Raw genomic sequence first — 17,448 nt, 5'->3', positions numbered from 1 at the left:
ACCTCTGTCCAGCACCACGCTTCCTTTTGTTATTTGGGTGTGATAATCTTGTTGTAACTTTCTTTTTTATCTTCCTTGTCTTCCTTGTTTTTTGAATTTTATTATTTAAAAATATCAAAATATTTGATATTAATCTATCAAAATATTTTTTCTGATTTATTTTCTAATTTTTTTAGCTATATTATTTAAAAATTGCAAAACCGATATAATTTATGAGTATAAAAAAATACATATTATTGTCTAATTTAATTACTTTGAATATAAATATCTATATTAAATAATTTTAATATTTTTTATTAATGTAACTTCAAACATGATTTATAGAGATGTTTTTCAAAATTTATAATAATTAATTTTCACGCTACATTTTTCATATTCAAAGAATTGTTTCATTTGATAAGTTTCTTGTTTCTGCTACTATAATGTAAATATATTATTATGAGAATTGTTATGTTGATTTACAAATAATCGTTTGTTCAAAATACAAATACTAAATAAGAAACGTGCATCACACGGGTTAGAAAACTAGTTTTTATAATTATTATATAGCTAAATTATAGTTTTAATTCCTCTATTTTTTTTCTATTTGACAAAATTAATCCCCTATTTTGAATTATTACATGAAGATGGAGATTACGATGGGTATGAATTTATTGATGTTTAGTGATGAAGATGGTGAAAAAGAAGAATAAGGATGTGAAGAAGATATGTACAAAATATTAGGTGTTGGTGGTGTCCTCCTATAATTAATGGACCATCAAAATCTAAAGATGTATTTTTTAAAAAGGTCCACGCTTAAAATAAAAAAACAAAGTGTACGATGAACACTCAACAATAATGTTTTATCAAGACATGTAATGTTAAAAGTTAATAGAATGAATTAAATTGGTTAATAGAATTTTTTTTAGAGACTAATAAATAATATTTATTAGATACATCATCAAAGTAAAACTTTAAATTAATTTAAAAGATCAAAAGATGAGTTAAGTCTAATAAATAAGATATAAGCAATAGTGGGTCATAGAGATAATAGTTATATTATATTAAAAATGAGTATAAGAATAAATTCTTTTACTTTGGTTAAAATAATGATTATTAAATAAATTAGGAAATTTTTATTTTAATAAATAAATCATAGACAAAAATATATTTATTATTGTTCAATTAATTAAAAAAATAGTATTTTACAAATAAATTAATTAAAATTAAAATATGGGTTACATTAGTAGAGTATCTTTTCAATACATTCAAGATAAAAATATAAAAAGTATAATATATTAATTATAAAATATTTTATAAATCTTATCGAGGAAAAATATATGCCATCACTTAAATAGTATTAAAAATATTAGTTTGCAAAAATTAATTAAAATAATATTATCTTTTATTGGTTGTATGTTTTTTAAGACTTAATTATAATTTTAATATTTTGATTCACGAAATTAATTTTCATATTTTAAATTCAAACACTTTTGGTCTTCAATAATTTAGTTTTTTTTAATATCTTAAAAATACGAAGAAAACTATGTAATAATGTAAACATTTGTTTAGAATTTATGTATGCTCAATTATTCTAATTTAAAACCATGTAATAATGTAGTAATGGTTGCAACTTTTACTACAAATAATAAATTATTAAGTATGCTCAATTATTTTAATTTAAAAATATTTAAGGTCAATTATTATTATGTATTATTTATTAAGGTTAAATATGTTTTTGGTTTCTATAAAATAAAAAAAAATGTTTTTGGTCTCTATCAGTGTTTTAAAAACCGGATCGGACATCAAACCGGTGAGGATACTGGGTCACTCGTTTATTGGTCGAACCACTGGATCACTGGTCGAACCGCATGACTAAACCGGGTTAAACCGGATAATTCGGTTGAATAGACCGATCGTTATAACAAAATTATATAGGTATAAAATCTGTCGAACCGGATGATTCAGTCCCTACAAAATATAACTAGTACTTATATTTTTTGAAAATATCATATTATAAAAAAATTCACAAGTTCATAATTTAAATTCAAATTTTATACATAGGTATTACACACAATCAAATATTACATAATTATAAAATATAAACAAAAGTTTAATCGCAACATAATTTAATTGAATAATTTATAATAAAATAATTTCATTGTCTACTAAACTTAATTTCAATAAAAGATAAATTGTTTCAATGTTGGGATCTCCTTCTTCAATATCAAAATTATAAGTTCATAATTTAAATTCAAATTTTATACATAGGTATTACACACAATCAAATATTACATAATTATAAAATGAATAATGCTATACTTACACCCCCAAACTTACACCAATACTTACACCAAACACTGTTCACCGTATTTATACGGTGAACAGTGTTTTTTAAAATAAAATAATAATATTTATAAAAAATATTTTTTATTTTTAAAATTATGGACGACACTGTTCATGTAAGGACGTGCATTAACCAACTTCATTACTGCATTAACCAAGTTTTTACACTGCATTAACCAAGTTTGATGACTGCTAAAAATCAATTTTAATATCTGGATGTTGCATTAACCAACTTCATTACTGCATTAACCAAGTTTTTACACTGCATTAACCAAATTTGAGTAATGCTATTCTTACACCCATGAACAGTACTTTTCAGTAGTCATTAAATTTGGTTAATGCAGTGTAAAAACTTGGTTAATGCAGTAATGAAGTTGGTTAATGCAACATTCAAGTATTAAAAATAATTTTTAGCAGTCATCAAACTTGGTTAATGCAGTGTAAAAACTTGGTTAATGCAGTAATGAAGTTGGTTAATGCACGTCCTTATATGAACAGTGTCGTCCGTAATTTTAAAAATAAAAAATATTTTTTATAAATATTATTATTTTATTTTAAAAAACACTGTTCACCGTATAAATACGGTGAACAGTGTTTGATGTAAGTATTGGTGTAAGATTGAGGTGTAAGTATAGCATTGCTGTTATAAAATATAAACAAAAGTTTAATCGCAACATAATTTAATTGAATAATTTATAACAACATAATTTCATTGTCTACTAAACTTAATTTCAATAAAAGAAAAATTGTTTCAATGTTGGGATCTCCTTCTTCAATATCAAAATCATCTGTAACAAAATCAACCACATCTTCAATCATGTTTTTTTTAAATTTTTTTAAATTTTTTAATTTTAATTTTTAATTAAAATAGTCAAAATGACATTGTTTTAATTTTTAAAATAAAAAAATAAAAAAAATGCATTTAAACCACCGGTTCACAAAAACCGCCAGTTTTCCCGGTTTTAGCGGTTTACACTGGTTTTGACCGGTTCACACTGGTTCAATGACATTCCCGATCCAGCTATTGAACCAGACCGGTTACCTGGCCGGTTTCCGGTTCGACCGGTCCGACCGGCCGGTCCGATTTTTAAAACACTGGTCCCTATTAAAAAATGACATGTTTTGGTCCATACAAAATAATTATGCACGTAATTTTAGTAGTCCCAACTATTAAACCAATGTGTATTTTTGAACGATTATTTTGCAAATATATTTAGAACGTTTTAACAAGTTCCTTAAAAAAATTTAAAATTTGATTTCTAAGTCGAGATTTTCATTACTTTCATCATTATATTTTGAAATTTAAAAAATTCATATTTAATTCTTGTCATTATAAAAAATTCGAAAGTTGGTAAATAAATATTTTATAGTATTCTAAATATGTATTAAAAAATTATTTAAAAATTTAAAAATTAAAGAATAATTTAATAGTTTTTAAAATTTTAAAAAATAACAGAGATTAAAACTAATACATAAAAACCTGGACTAAAATATGAATTTTTATTAGAAATTTAAAATAAAATTTAAAATATTTATAAATCAAAAACATATTTAATCCTATTTATTATTAGTGATTTATTTATCAAATTTATTTTTAAATATACTGTAATGGGCCAAGCCATTTTATTAAGCCCAACAAAATATTAATCAAACTTAATATAACTCTGAAAATCTAGACATTCATAAAAATAAAATAGTTCACTTTCATTATTCTCTCCCAATTGTATTTTTCGATCACCATCTATCGGTTCTTCTAATGGAGGTATACACTTCTTTATCTATTATTACTTATGTACTGTAATGTTTAATAATTTGCACCTATTCTTATTTTATGATTATATTTAAATTCTTTAAGTTCTTCTTTAATATGCTACAAGGTATTTTGCATTCTTGATACTCTTAAAACTTTTAGTTGTCTTTTATTATGCTTCCATTAATCTTATATGTTGCTCTAAATTTGATGAAATACATTTTTTTTGGGCAAAAGGTGGTCAGACCACCAAAAAATATATTAGAAGAAAAATAAGTAGGTATAGAGACAAAAATTGAGGGAGTCAAACCAAAAAAACCCTTCAATGCAAAATTCTATAATAGAATATCTCAATAAAGTTTTGAACAAATTCTACTAAAATATTTCTAGTAGAGCTGCATTCCATCAAGTAAAGTCTTATACATATAAACCAATGAAATACATGAAATGAAATGTATTTTTGTTGGTTCCAAAATCAACATAAAAGGTGCTGTTATTATTTTTTATTAATAATATTTAAATATTCCATTTTAAAATATAAAATAAAATAATTATATATAATTCTACTTCGAGTAAGTAAAGAATATATATTTATAGATTTGATTAGATTTAATTTAAATACTATTACTTTTAAATTTTAATTTTTTTATTAATATTTAAAATATGACTATTGATAATTCTCTTAACTTGAATTAGTTCACTAATGATGAATAAATTATATATTTTAATTTTTAATATTAAAAAATATATAAATACACATATATTTTAAAATAAATAAGAAGTTAAAATAATTTCAAAATTTTGTATTTTTTTAGTGAATTAATTGTTTCACTTTTTTAATAATAATTTATTATCTCTTTTAAGACAATACAATTAAAATAATAATATAAACCCATAATTTGACTTTGTTAAAAATATTTCAAATGTACTTAATAAAAAATTAAGATAAGAATATGCTTACAAACCTTATTGTCATTGTCATAATTATTAAAATTTATAAGTCATCAATGCTATAGTATGCATGCTTTGTTTTTGTTTGTAATAATTGGTAGTAAAATGTAGTAAATATTAATGGGAAATAAATAAATAAAAGAAGAAGAAAGTAAAAAAAAAAGCGTGACCATTTCAAAGTGCGAAATAATCGCAAACCCAAACCCAATCTGAAAGTGTGCGAAGCGAAGAAGAGAGAAAGAGAAATGGAACACACGATCGTGACTGTGCTTCTTCTCCTTATGCTTCTTCTCATCTTCATCTTCCTCTTTTTTCTCTTCAAACCATGGCGCTTCTTTTTCTCTTCTCGTTTTCGTTCTTCAATCCAACAGGTTCTTCATAATCATTACGTTACGTAACTTTCTTTTATTCTCGACATTTTCTTATAACCTAATCGTAAATTCTGATCCGAATTCTATTCAATTGATTTAGGGTTCTGTTGGTGAATTAGAGAGACCTCTTGTTGTTGACGACGGTGGAAATGCTTCGTTGAATAATGAATTGCCGAGGGATTATGATCTTGAAGGTGCGTGTTATCCTAATGAAGTTAATTTTCGTTCTCCGAGAACTCATGGACAAGGTCTTGTTCATAAGCAAAGGCTTCATAACCTTTCTATTTCGCCTAATTTGCATCAAGGTGGCGGCGGTGGTGGAGGTGGTGGAGGTGATACTTTGATTGTTGATGTAATCTCTGATCATTCTGAGAGTGTTGTTGCTTCTGCTGATGTTGGTCAAGTATTTAAGCTTCCTCCTCCGCCGGTTTTAGCTCAAGTTCCGAAGCAGAGTTATCAGAATGATAGGTTGCAGGATTTTGTGCAAAAGGATATTACTGATCAAAGTAATTTCTTGAACTCTTTTTAGTGATTGAGTTGAGTTTTTGTCTGTTTTCTGTATTTGCATTGCTTTAATGTGCTCAACAATCTTTTTTTAGAAGTGCAGGAAGCTGCCTTACTTTGGAGGTAATCAGTGGTCCTTCGAGTGGACAACGTTGGTCTGTTCAGTCGACAAATCCTTCTCGTCTCCCGCTTACTTTGGGAAGGGTTTCTCCTAGTGATTTGTTGATCAAGGATACGGAAGTGTCGGGGAAGCATGCTTTGATCAATTGGAATTTGGATGTAAGTGTTACTATTTGTTTCTTTTGGACTTCTAATTGGATTTTTATTTTAATGATTTATATATGTGTGTGCAATAATTGTTGTTTAAATTGATTTTTGTTTCTTCCAGAATTTGAAATGGGAGCTGGTTGATATGGGTAGCCTGAATGGAACACTTTTGAACTCGAAGTCAATCAACCATCCTGACACTGGAAGTAGGCACTGGGGAGATCCATTGATTCTTGCTAATGGAGATGTTATAACACTTGGAACAACCTCAAAAATAATTGTAAGTGATGTTTTATGTTTAGGTTTTCTATTATTCATTGATGCAAAGCTAGCTTAAACTTATATGCATGACATGATGATACTAGCTAAGAAGAGACTGTATGTTGCTTTTATAGGTTAAATAAGTTTAAGTTGGTAAATTATAATTGTAGTCTATTTTGCTCCCCTTTACTATCCAATATTTGTTTTCAATGAAAATATATTGCCCTGTTTCATGTATGCAGAGATGCATGAGGAACATTTTATTAATAAAACATAGAATATAACTTTCTTTCAAAAACATTCAATATAACTTATGCGTTCAAAATGAGAATTTAGCTAGATATAATCTTGAAGTTATTTAATTTGGTTTAGGAATGTTATTTAGTCCTTTAAAAAAAATGTCAATTTTTGAAATTTGCCCTGTTTCATGTATGTGAATGCATAAGAAGGGAAATTTTATTGATAAACATAGAATGTGACTATTTCTATCAAAAACATATGCATTCAAAATGAGACTTTAGCTTTGATCGAATCTGGAATATATTTATTTTTAGTTAAGATTGTTGTGTAGATTTTTTGAAATTTGTCCTGTTTCATGTATGTGCATACATAAGTAGGAAATGTTTTATTGTTAAAACATAGAATGAAACTATTTCACTCAAAAACATTTAGTATAACTAATGCGTTCAAATAAGACTTTTGATCAAACTTGGAAGGTATTTATTATTGGTTCAAGAAAGTTGTATTGATTTTTGAAATTTGTCCTGGTTCACTGCATTAGTAGGAAACTTTTTATTGATAAAACATAGAATGTGACTATTTCTGTCAAAAACATTTAGTATAACTTGAGCGTTCAAAATGACACTTTAGCTAGATAGAAATCTGGAATGTATTTATTTTGGGTTTCAGAATGCTGTGTGAATTTTTTAAATTTGTCCTGTGTCATGTATGTGGTGGACGCATAACTAGGAAACTTTTTATTGATAAAACACAGAATGTGGCTATTTCCCTAAAAAAATATTTATTATAACTTACGTGTTCAAAATGAGACTTTAGCTAGATCGAATTTGGAATGTATTATATTTGGTTCAAGAATTGTGTGAATTTTTTAATTTTGTCCTGTTTTATGTATGCAGATGCATGAGTAGGAAACTTTTATTGATAAAACATAAAATGTGACTATTTCTCTCAAAAACATTTAGTATAACTTAAGCGTTCAAAATGAGACTTTAGCTAGATCAAAATCTGGAGTGTATTTCTTTTTGGTTTAAGAATGTTGCCTGGATTTTTGAAATTTGTCATATTTCATGTATGCGGCGGAAGCATAACTAGGAAACTTTTTATTGATAAAACATAGAATGCGGCTATTTCCCTAAAAATAACATTTATTATAACATAGGATTGTATGAATTTTTTAATTTTGTCCTGTTTTATGTATGCGGATGCATAAGTAGGAAACTTTTATTGATAAAACATAAAATGTGACTATTTCTCTAAAAAACATTTAGTATAACTTAAGCGTTCAAAATGAGACTTTAGCTTGATCAAAATCTGGAATGTATTTCTTTTTAGTTTAAGAATGTTGTGTGGATTTTTGAAATTTGTTCTGTTTCATGTATGCGGCGGACGCATAACTAGGAAATTTTTTATTGATAAAACATAGATTGTGGCTATTTCCCTAAGAAACATTTATTATAACTTGTGTTCAAAATGAGACTTTAGCTAGATCGAATCTGAAATGTATTTATATTTGATTTAAGAATTGTGTGAATTTTTTAATTTTGACCTGCTTAATGCATGTGGATTCATAAGTAGGAAACTTTTATTGATAAAACATAGAATGTGACTTTCTCTCAAAAACATTTAGTATAACTTATGCGTTCAAAATGAGACTTTAGCTAGACCGAATCTGGAATGTGTTTATTTTTGTGTTGAGAAGGTTGTGTGGTTTTTTTAAATTTGTCCTGTTTCATGTATGTGGATGCATAAGAAGGAATTTATTTGTTGATAAAACTTAGAATGTGACTATTTCTGTCAGTATAATTTTTACAGATGCATATGGAAACTTTGTATTGATATAACATAGAATGCGACGATTTCTCTCAAAAACATTTAAGAATGCTGTTTTTAGTTTTTGAAAATGTGTTTCCTCTTTAGTGCACTTAACAAAATAGTTCATTTTTACTATGGAAAAGTAATATGTTTTCAGTATCTAATGAATTCAATAAGTAAATATGAGGAAATTCAAATAAGGACTAATTTTAAAAGAGTTTAAGGAATTAAAATCTTATATAAGCCTTTTTTTTTTTCCTTTATCAAATTCAATCTCCTCCCTTCCTAGAGTGGTTATTTGTTGTTCTTTTAAAGACAAAACTCTACGTCTTTCCAGAGTTTCTGTTGCAATCAAAATTTAATTTTAATTTTTAGAATGGCTTACTCTTCCAGTAGCTAAAGGTAAGGGGAGACCAAAGAAAAATATAGGTCAAACAGTGTTGTCAATTGCAGAGAGCCAAAAATCAGACATAGGGTGCTGCCATCTTTCACAAATTTGGCCATGGAAGAGAGCCAAAAAACTCCAGCGATATCCGCCATGGCTGATATTTGACAACACTAAGGGTATGTTTGGATTGATGGAATATGATGGAATGGAGCGGAATGGAATGGAATAAGTTTATGTTCCATCGTTTGGATTGATTAAAAACGGATGGAATGGAGTGGTATCGGATGGAATGCATTCCATCCCATTCCATCACTTTCCACCATTTTTTGTACCCTCCGATTTGGGCGGAATGAAAAAATTACTCTATTCCATCATGAAGTATCCAAACAATGGAATGACGTATTTATTCCATTCCACTTCGTTCCGCTCTATTCCATCCCGCTCCGCTCCATTCTGCTCCGTTATTTTTATTGTATCCAAACATAGCCTAAGGTCAAATCATCAAAAGGGATTAGAAATTGAAGGGTCTATCATTAAATATAATTCATGACAGTGCTTTATAATGTAGATTTATCAATGTAGCCAACTCTACCTAGTCGGAAAGGTTCTGATGGTGTTTGTTATTGTTTGTTTTGCACTGCTCTGTCATTTACATTGACCTGGTATACTTGAAAAAACCTTCCTATTTAATCTGGCTATGTGATTTAATGTATGACAGGTTCATATTACTTCCCAAAATCAACATCACATTCCCTTTGGAGTTGGTATGATATCAGATCCCATGTCTTTGCGTCGAGGAGGAAAGAAACTTCCTATGGAGGATGTTTGCTATTATCATTGGCCTTTACCTGGGCTGGATCAGGTTCTGGATTTATTTGCTATCTCTTTTAATATAGATCGATATCTTTAACTGCTTTATTTCTGTCTTTCCCGCGAGGGAGCTAACCCATTTCTGTGCCTAATTTTCAGTTTGGTATTTTTGGCATTTGTGATGGGCACGGTGGTGATGGGGCTGCTAAAGCTGCTAGCAAGTTAGTATTTTCTGCCTTAGGTCAGCCATGTTTAATGGTTGCCATTTAAATACAACTCATAGGTTAATGCTTGCCAGTTCTATACTTTGCCCTATGATGGTGACTATAATCTGTGGACTTAATGAATAGAAACGATTTAAGCTAGTCAAAGAGTTTTTCAATAATTTGTCGTTGCTGCTGTTACAACTCTCTCCCATATCCTTTAGTAACTTGTATATATTTAGTATGTAGAATGTAGATGGATTTATGTTGTTTTAGTTTCACTCATTTTCTTACCATAGTAGATCAAATTGTTAAATATGAAGTATAGTATTCAATTGACTGTATTGACGTGTCTACAATTAAGAGTATTTAGATGACAACTTATACTATTGTAATTTTGTAATTGTGACTTTTATCTTAAACAGCCTTGGATGGTCTCATAGGACTGGATTCCATATTTCACTACATTTCCTGATTTGATTAGGATACAATACAAATTAGGAATGCCGGTATAAGTAGGAGTTGATGCTTTGTATTTTTATCACATCAATATAAGCGAGAAAATATTCTTCATTATTGATTTCCTCTCTTTTCCTCCTTCCTTGTGTGAATCTATGTAATTTCAACAAATGTATTGTCTTGCTCATTTTCATTTGTCATCATTTGCACTTCCACTACTACTGTTCTGCTGCAAAGCGAATTCCATTGTCATTTGTCCTGCACCAGTAGTGGATGCTGACATTTATTGAACCTCATAATTTTTCTCTTCACCGAGTTTTATGAAGGAATTGCTTTAGGGTTTTAGCCGATCAATATTTGTAATATAGTAAGGACACAGTAAGCCAGGTCTAACACTTTGAGATTTACTAGCCCGTCTTTGCATATGTTCTGAAGTAGTTTTTAGCCCCTTCTCACAACTTTTACAAACCACATGGCATGACTGGTATTTTCTAGCACTCTAGTTTTCTTGTGGTTATCTACTCGTAATAAAAACTAGTTGATGCTAACTCTAATAGTATTAAGACACCGTGTCTAGGCATGAAGAATTTCGCTACTGTCAATTTGCTAAGAAAACTAGTATCTATATAGTAAAAGAAAATATTTACCTAAGAACGCATTCACTTGTAATTAATCAACCTTCAACACATGTTTTTTTCCATCCAAAGTCATTGTTCTCTATCTGCGAAAATTAATAACTTTCTGTAATTATTTTTTCAGACTTTTTCCTGAAGTAATTGCTAGTATATTATCGGATTCATTAAAAAGGGAGAGGGTTTTCTCACTTCGTGATGCTTCGGATATTCTTCGAGATGCATTTTCTCAAACGGAAGCACGCATAAACAACTTCTATGAGGTAATGTGTGGTCATTTTGATCTTGTTTGACTTATGTGTGCTCACTCTGGTCTTGTTTTTAACCTATCCTTATCCCGGCATGAGTTTTTGGTCTTATTTTCTATTCTAAACTCTTGTATTTATGGTTGGTATATTCTGTTAACAAACTTTATGCAGGGATGTACAGCAACATTGCTCCTGGTATGGGCTGACTGTGATGATAATTTCTATGCACAATGTGCAAATGTTGGAGATTCTGCCTGCATTATGAGGTATATTTATCTAGCCAATTCGAATACTTGGATGACTTGTTTGAATTTTGAATGGGTCATGGGTAGGCAATGTGACTACTGGGCTATCCGAAACAAAATAACATGGTTATGATGGTTGATGCTAGCTTATCTTTCTTTCCTTGTCTGAGATTCCCGTGGTTCTGGGAATTTTTCAAAGTGAGGATAGCAGAGAAAATTGGTGAACGGAGTCTGTCAGAATTTTCAAGTTGCTGTTGATAGCAATCTGCAGTTTTATGGCACTTCGGTATTGACTTGTATACAACAATTGCATCACAAATAGAAGCCCATGTTACACGGGTTTAAAAAGAATGGAATTTGAATTTGTGTCCTTTTATTATGCCTGTATGAAACTTATTAACTTTTTTGTCAGTGTTGATGGGCAACAAATCAAAATGACAGAAGATCACAAGATAAGCAATTATTCTGAAAGACGCAGAATTGAAGAGTCGGGGGAACCATTGAAAGATGGGGAAACACGACTATATGGTATGAAGGAGGACTAAATCACTATAACAGAATTTTCCTGGTCTACAATATTGACATGGCAATTTGCTGATTGTTGTCCTTAACTTGATGCAGGTATAAATCTTGCAAGGATGCTCGGCGACAAATTCCTAAAACAACAGGATTCTCGGTTCAGTTCACAACCTTATATAAGTGAGGCTGTGCATATTCACCAAGCAAGCAAGGCTTTTGCTGTTCTAGCTAGGTGATTTTGCTTTATAAATTTCCATAGCTAAACATATGTTCTGATTATCATTTTCCACTGTGAGTGAGCAAATAAGGGTTTATCCAATTCTGGTGAAATAACTGGCTTTGTTTTCAGATTCACTTGCTCTCTTTAAGGGAACTTATTCCTTCTAGAATTTTTGCAAATTTCAACCATGATGTCTTTCCCACCTCAAATAGTTTCTAGTTTATTTGTTTGCACGTTTGCGTTTTTTTCTTTCGACGATGTTGAATATAACTTAGATATCTGTTAAATCTTCAGTGATGGGTTATGGGACGTCATCAGCATGAAGAAGACAATTCAGCTAGTGCTTCAGGTATTGTATTGACAACCTGTTTCTAATTGTAATAAATTTTCCCCCTATTTCCTACCAACTTGCTCTAATAATTTGCTTTCTCTACTGCCTGCACAGATGAGGGAGCGATACAATACAGAAGGAGATAATACAGCAGAAAAGATTGCTAGTTTGTTGTTGAATGAGGCTAGAACACTCAAAACGAAGGATAATACCTCCATAATATTCTTAGATTTTGATACATTCAATAGATTCTCTTGTAAAGTTGAATCCTAGTATGAATTAGGAATAGTGTCACAGTAATGGTAATACATAATTTTGGTTTACTGAGACTCGATCAATTTTCTGTTTTTCTCAAGGTCGCCTCATAGATACAAAAGATAAAACAAATAATAAAAAACAGCTGAATCGTCTAGTCTTTTGAAGATATAACGATGCTCATCTTGCTGATATATGAACAATTCAAACTATGCTGAAATTTTTAATTTTGTCTTATATCTGTTAAAAGTTGAAATATTATTTATTTTAATTTGGTCAGTGAGATGATTAGTTTTGATAGCTTGAAGGTTAACGAAAGGATTAATTTGGGGCGAATTATCTTTCTACCTCCAACATCTTAGGGGTTTCCAGTTTCTAATATTGATTTTTTTTCTCGAAAGGATCTCTCATACGCCTTTTGTCATAAGGGTCATTCTGGTACGCAGTATTATATATCTTAATTATATATTTATAAAGAGCATATGTATCTACATATATAAAATAAAGAGGAGTGCTAGGAACACTATTTTTTTTAACACTCTCTCCAACACTCTTTTTTTATTGGTTGAAATATGTGTGAGTTTCTTATTTTGAAAATGGATCCCACATAAAGTGGTAGGATTCACACATCTTAGGGGTTTCCAGTTTCTAATATTGATTTTTTTTCCCGAAATGATCTCTCATACGCCATTTGTCATAAGGGTCATTCTGGTACGCAGTATTATATATCTTAATTATATATTTATAAAGAGCATATGTATCTACATATATACAATAAAAAGGAGTGTTAGGAACACTATCTTTTTAACACTCTCTCCAACACTCATTTTTTTATTGGTTGAAATATGTGTGAGTCTCTTATTTTGAAAATGGATCCCACATAAAGTGGTAGGATCCACACATATTTCAACCAATAAGAAAGTGATTGTTGGAGAGAGTGTTGAAAAGAGAATGTTGCTATCATTTCTTTAAAATAAGTTATTTTTGCAATTATGTGACACATCATAAAGTGTCAATCATGACCGGAAGATACACGTGTTAGAGTAGTTTGAAGGTCGAAGAGATAGATTATGAAATGATGGTAAAAAATTTTTGTGATGACATTATGAAAGATCAATTTTTCATCTATCTATTGGTAAGATGATTTATACACTAAACTATGTGTTATGTCTACTTTAATTCATAGAGTTGAGGGAGTAGACATGTTCATTAAGGAGTTAAGAGTTGACACCGGTAAAACTATGTGTTGTGTCGGCTCCACGTATATATTTGATTGTGGTTTGAATCATATTTTAATTCATAGAGTTGAGGGAGTAGACATGTTGATTCAGGGTCCGGGAATGACATGTAAGGTTTAAATGGTTTGAGATATTGCACATGCATCATTTGACATCCTCTTTGGTTCTTCACAAGTTCATAATAATAAAGAGCGCATAAAGCATCACCAATTATGTGCGATCATACACATTTCTATATTAGTTATTTGTTGATGAAAGTGCAATATATAGTGATATTGTGTACCTGAACTATTTTCATTGACATAAACATTACTCAAGAGTTGTCATACTCTATTTTTATATTTGGATACTATATCTTTTACCGTTTATTTCTCTAAGGGATATTTGGGTTGATTGCAGCGAAGAGTTATCTCGGGCATGTATATTTTCTCCAGTGTGGGAGCATTTCACTGCTAATCCATATAGACATGTCTTAAGACACTATCTTAATGGATGTCTTTTACTTCTTTTTGTATAATGATCATTGTCAGATGCACTCTTTGGAAGATGTATGGTGATGCTCATAATGGACATTCGGGAGTAATCAAATCCTTCACTTGCATTTATTATAATGAAGAAGTTTGAGTATGTGTACACCGACATACTAAAGCAATTGAAGTGTCCCCTTAAGCAAGCTCACGTGATAGTTATGCAAAATATGACATGTAAGGGTGCAGGTTCAAACCCGCGACATCCAACTTATTTACCTTTAAACAGGTGGAATTTTATCCATAAACTACTTGACCCTAAAAATAATAATAAAACAAGTGACACTCATTACGTAAAACATAACCGATCTTTGGTTGTGTCCTTTAATGAAAAAGGAAAAAGTTGCAGTGTTAATTTTTTTTTACAATATCCTACTATTTTAAATAATAGATAACTGTATATTCAGATAATTCATTATTAAATATGAAAATTGATTGTTATACCATGAATAATAAAGCGAGTTTCAACTCAATTATTTATATCAACATACAAGTGAGTTATACTCGAGTGCAAACTCGTACCTTCATACGTCATGATAATATCATAAGTGAACATAAGAACTAAGAAGAGGAACAAAATAGAAGCACTCATCTTATAACACCTAAACAAATATCTACCAACAACATTGTTCACTAACCCAAATATCTTAAAAAAATAAAAGAGAGTCGAGCATATCTTCGAGCATATCTCATTGCAATAATCCCTTATTGTTGGTTGAAAATGTGTGTAAATATACATAGTCTTAACAAGTCATAGATGATAAATAAATACTTCTATAGATGATAAATAAATACTTTTTCCTACACGAATATTTTTAATTATTTCTATAAAGTGTACAATTGAACATTTTAACTAAAGAGGGCAAAAAGTTAACAAATATCATGAATTAACCGTTAATGTAAAGTTGACAGATAAATTGTAGCTCTATCTCTAATTTGAACACACTCTTGGATTATGTTTCATTTAATTTGGTGCTAAGATATTCACTATTTGAAATACTTATAACACTGCAAGAAAATACCTAAATAATGATAAGAACGTAAATTATAGATGTATGTGGTATTTTTAGTTAGGACATCATCGAAATTAATATAATATTTGTACTTGTTAAAAAGTATAACGAGGACAGTCCTCTATTTGAAGGGTTGACTTTATTATATCTTTTAGCAAGTATAATTGATGTCTATTGTGGGTCCCGATAAAATATATGTGTGTCACACTTATTACCATTTGTCAACCACCTCAGTCACCTTCTCCAGCTGGATGGCGGAAGAAGGCACATATGCCACCGTGAACACTATCACATGAGGGTTTGTCCGTAGGGGAGAATTCAGCTCTTCCCATTGGAAGTACGCCAAACAGAGCATCATACCCGTCAGCCTAGAGGAAGATGTGGAGAAGGAGCCAGACTTCGAAATCAACTTTTTTGGAAAGAATGCCATTGACATCCTCCCTCATAACAACGATCACATGGTCATCGCATTGCATTACAAAAATTATGACGTAAAATGTGTACTGATTGATTCCAGAAGATCGACAAACATCCTTTTCTAAGAGTCTTTTAAGAGACTCTAACTTGGTTCAAAAGACATACATGCGATTCAATGCTCCTGGGTCTCTTTGGCAAGCATTTATAGGTGAATGACCACATAACACCTAAGACGATGTTCGGGTTGGAATAGAGCTCAAAGACAATTAAGGTAGAATACTTCATATAAGACACATCATCACCATATAACATTTTGGGGTGCCCTAGCCTCAATCTACTAGGGATCATAATAAACACCCTATATTTAAGCAAGACAAATCTATTACCTGACATATGAGTTTAGATGGTCTAATTAGATCAAGATATTGCCCGAAAGTATTATCAAATTGTAGTCTCAAAATTTGAAGAGAAAGATGGTTGTAGCAGTCATTCATAGCCAGTAGAACATGTCATAGATGCTACAAGTCTAGATCCTAGAATGGAGGCAAAAAGATGAAAGACTCGTTTTCACATAGGATCTAAAAGAGGTCCAGATTGATCTCTTAGATTTCTAGATCACTAAAATAAGCATCTCTCTGTCTAAAGCCGCGGGGGGGGGGGGGTTGAATATTCACCCTAAGAAATATACAAAGCTTCTCATCACACTATGTTAGCTAGCTCTAAACCTCATCAACATCCCTAAACACCCCAAACATCCCTTAAAATACAAGGCTATCCTCATTGTACTTTTTCAGCAAGTACAACATTACACGAGATATTGGTTTCGTGTAATAGAATGAAAGGGGTTTAAGTTAGAATAGAGCTCAAAGACAGTTAAGGTAGAATACTTCATATAAGACACATCATCACCATACAACATTTTGGGGTGCCCTAGCCTCAATCTACTAGGGATCATAATAAACACCCTATATTTGAGCAAGACAAATATATTACCTGACATATGAGTTGAGATGGTCTAATTAGATCAAGATATTGCCCGAGAGTATTATCAAAGTAGTCTCAAAATGAGAAGAGAAAGATGGTTGTAGCTGTCATTCATAGCCAGGAGAACATGTCATAGATGCTACAAGTCTAGATCCTAGAATGGAGGCAAAAAGATTAAAGACTCATTTTCACATAGGATCTAAAGGAGGTCCAGATTGATCTCTTAGATTTCTAGATCACTAAAATAAACATCTCTCTGTCTAAAGCCGCGGGGGGTTGAATATTCACCCTGAGAAATATACAAAGCTTCTCATCACACTATGTGAGCTAGCTCTAAACCTCATCAACATCCCTAAACACCCCAAACATCCCTTAAAATACAAGGCTATCCTCATTGTACTTTTTTAGCAAGTACAACATTACACGAGATATTGGTTTCGTGTAATAGAATGAAAGGGGTTTAAGTTAGATTGAAGGT

General features: G+C 30.4%; 1 protein-coding gene across 1 annotated transcript; it reads left to right on the top strand.

Moving 5' to 3' along the window:
* Nucleotides 1-5,179: 5,179 nt before the first annotated feature.
* LOC131637160 (protein phosphatase 2C 70-like) lies at nucleotides 5,180-12,891 on the top strand. The gene is made up of 12 exons (XM_058907746.1): nucleotides 5,180-5,397; nucleotides 5,498-5,903; nucleotides 6,005-6,180; nucleotides 6,290-6,448; nucleotides 9,588-9,731; nucleotides 9,839-9,900; nucleotides 11,101-11,236; nucleotides 11,393-11,487; nucleotides 11,879-11,994; nucleotides 12,088-12,217; nucleotides 12,500-12,554; nucleotides 12,651-12,891. The coding sequence occupies exons 1-12, from the start codon at nucleotides 5,272-5,274 to the stop codon at nucleotides 12,807-12,809; spliced, it is 1,764 nt and encodes a 587-aa protein (XP_058763729.1). The 5' UTR covers nucleotides 5,180-5,271; the 3' UTR covers nucleotides 12,810-12,891.
* Nucleotides 12,892-17,448: the final 4,557 nt, after the last annotated feature.

Source organism: Vicia villosa, unplaced genomic scaffold (assembly GCF_029867415.1).
Source record: "Vicia villosa cultivar HV-30 ecotype Madison, WI unplaced genomic scaffold, Vvil1.0 ctg.001936F_1_1, whole genome shotgun sequence".
Classification (NCBI taxonomy): Eukaryota; Viridiplantae; Streptophyta; class Magnoliopsida; order Fabales; family Fabaceae; genus Vicia; species Vicia villosa.
Note: the sequence above shows the minus strand (reverse complement) of the source record. Positions and strands in the feature narration are given on the sequence as shown.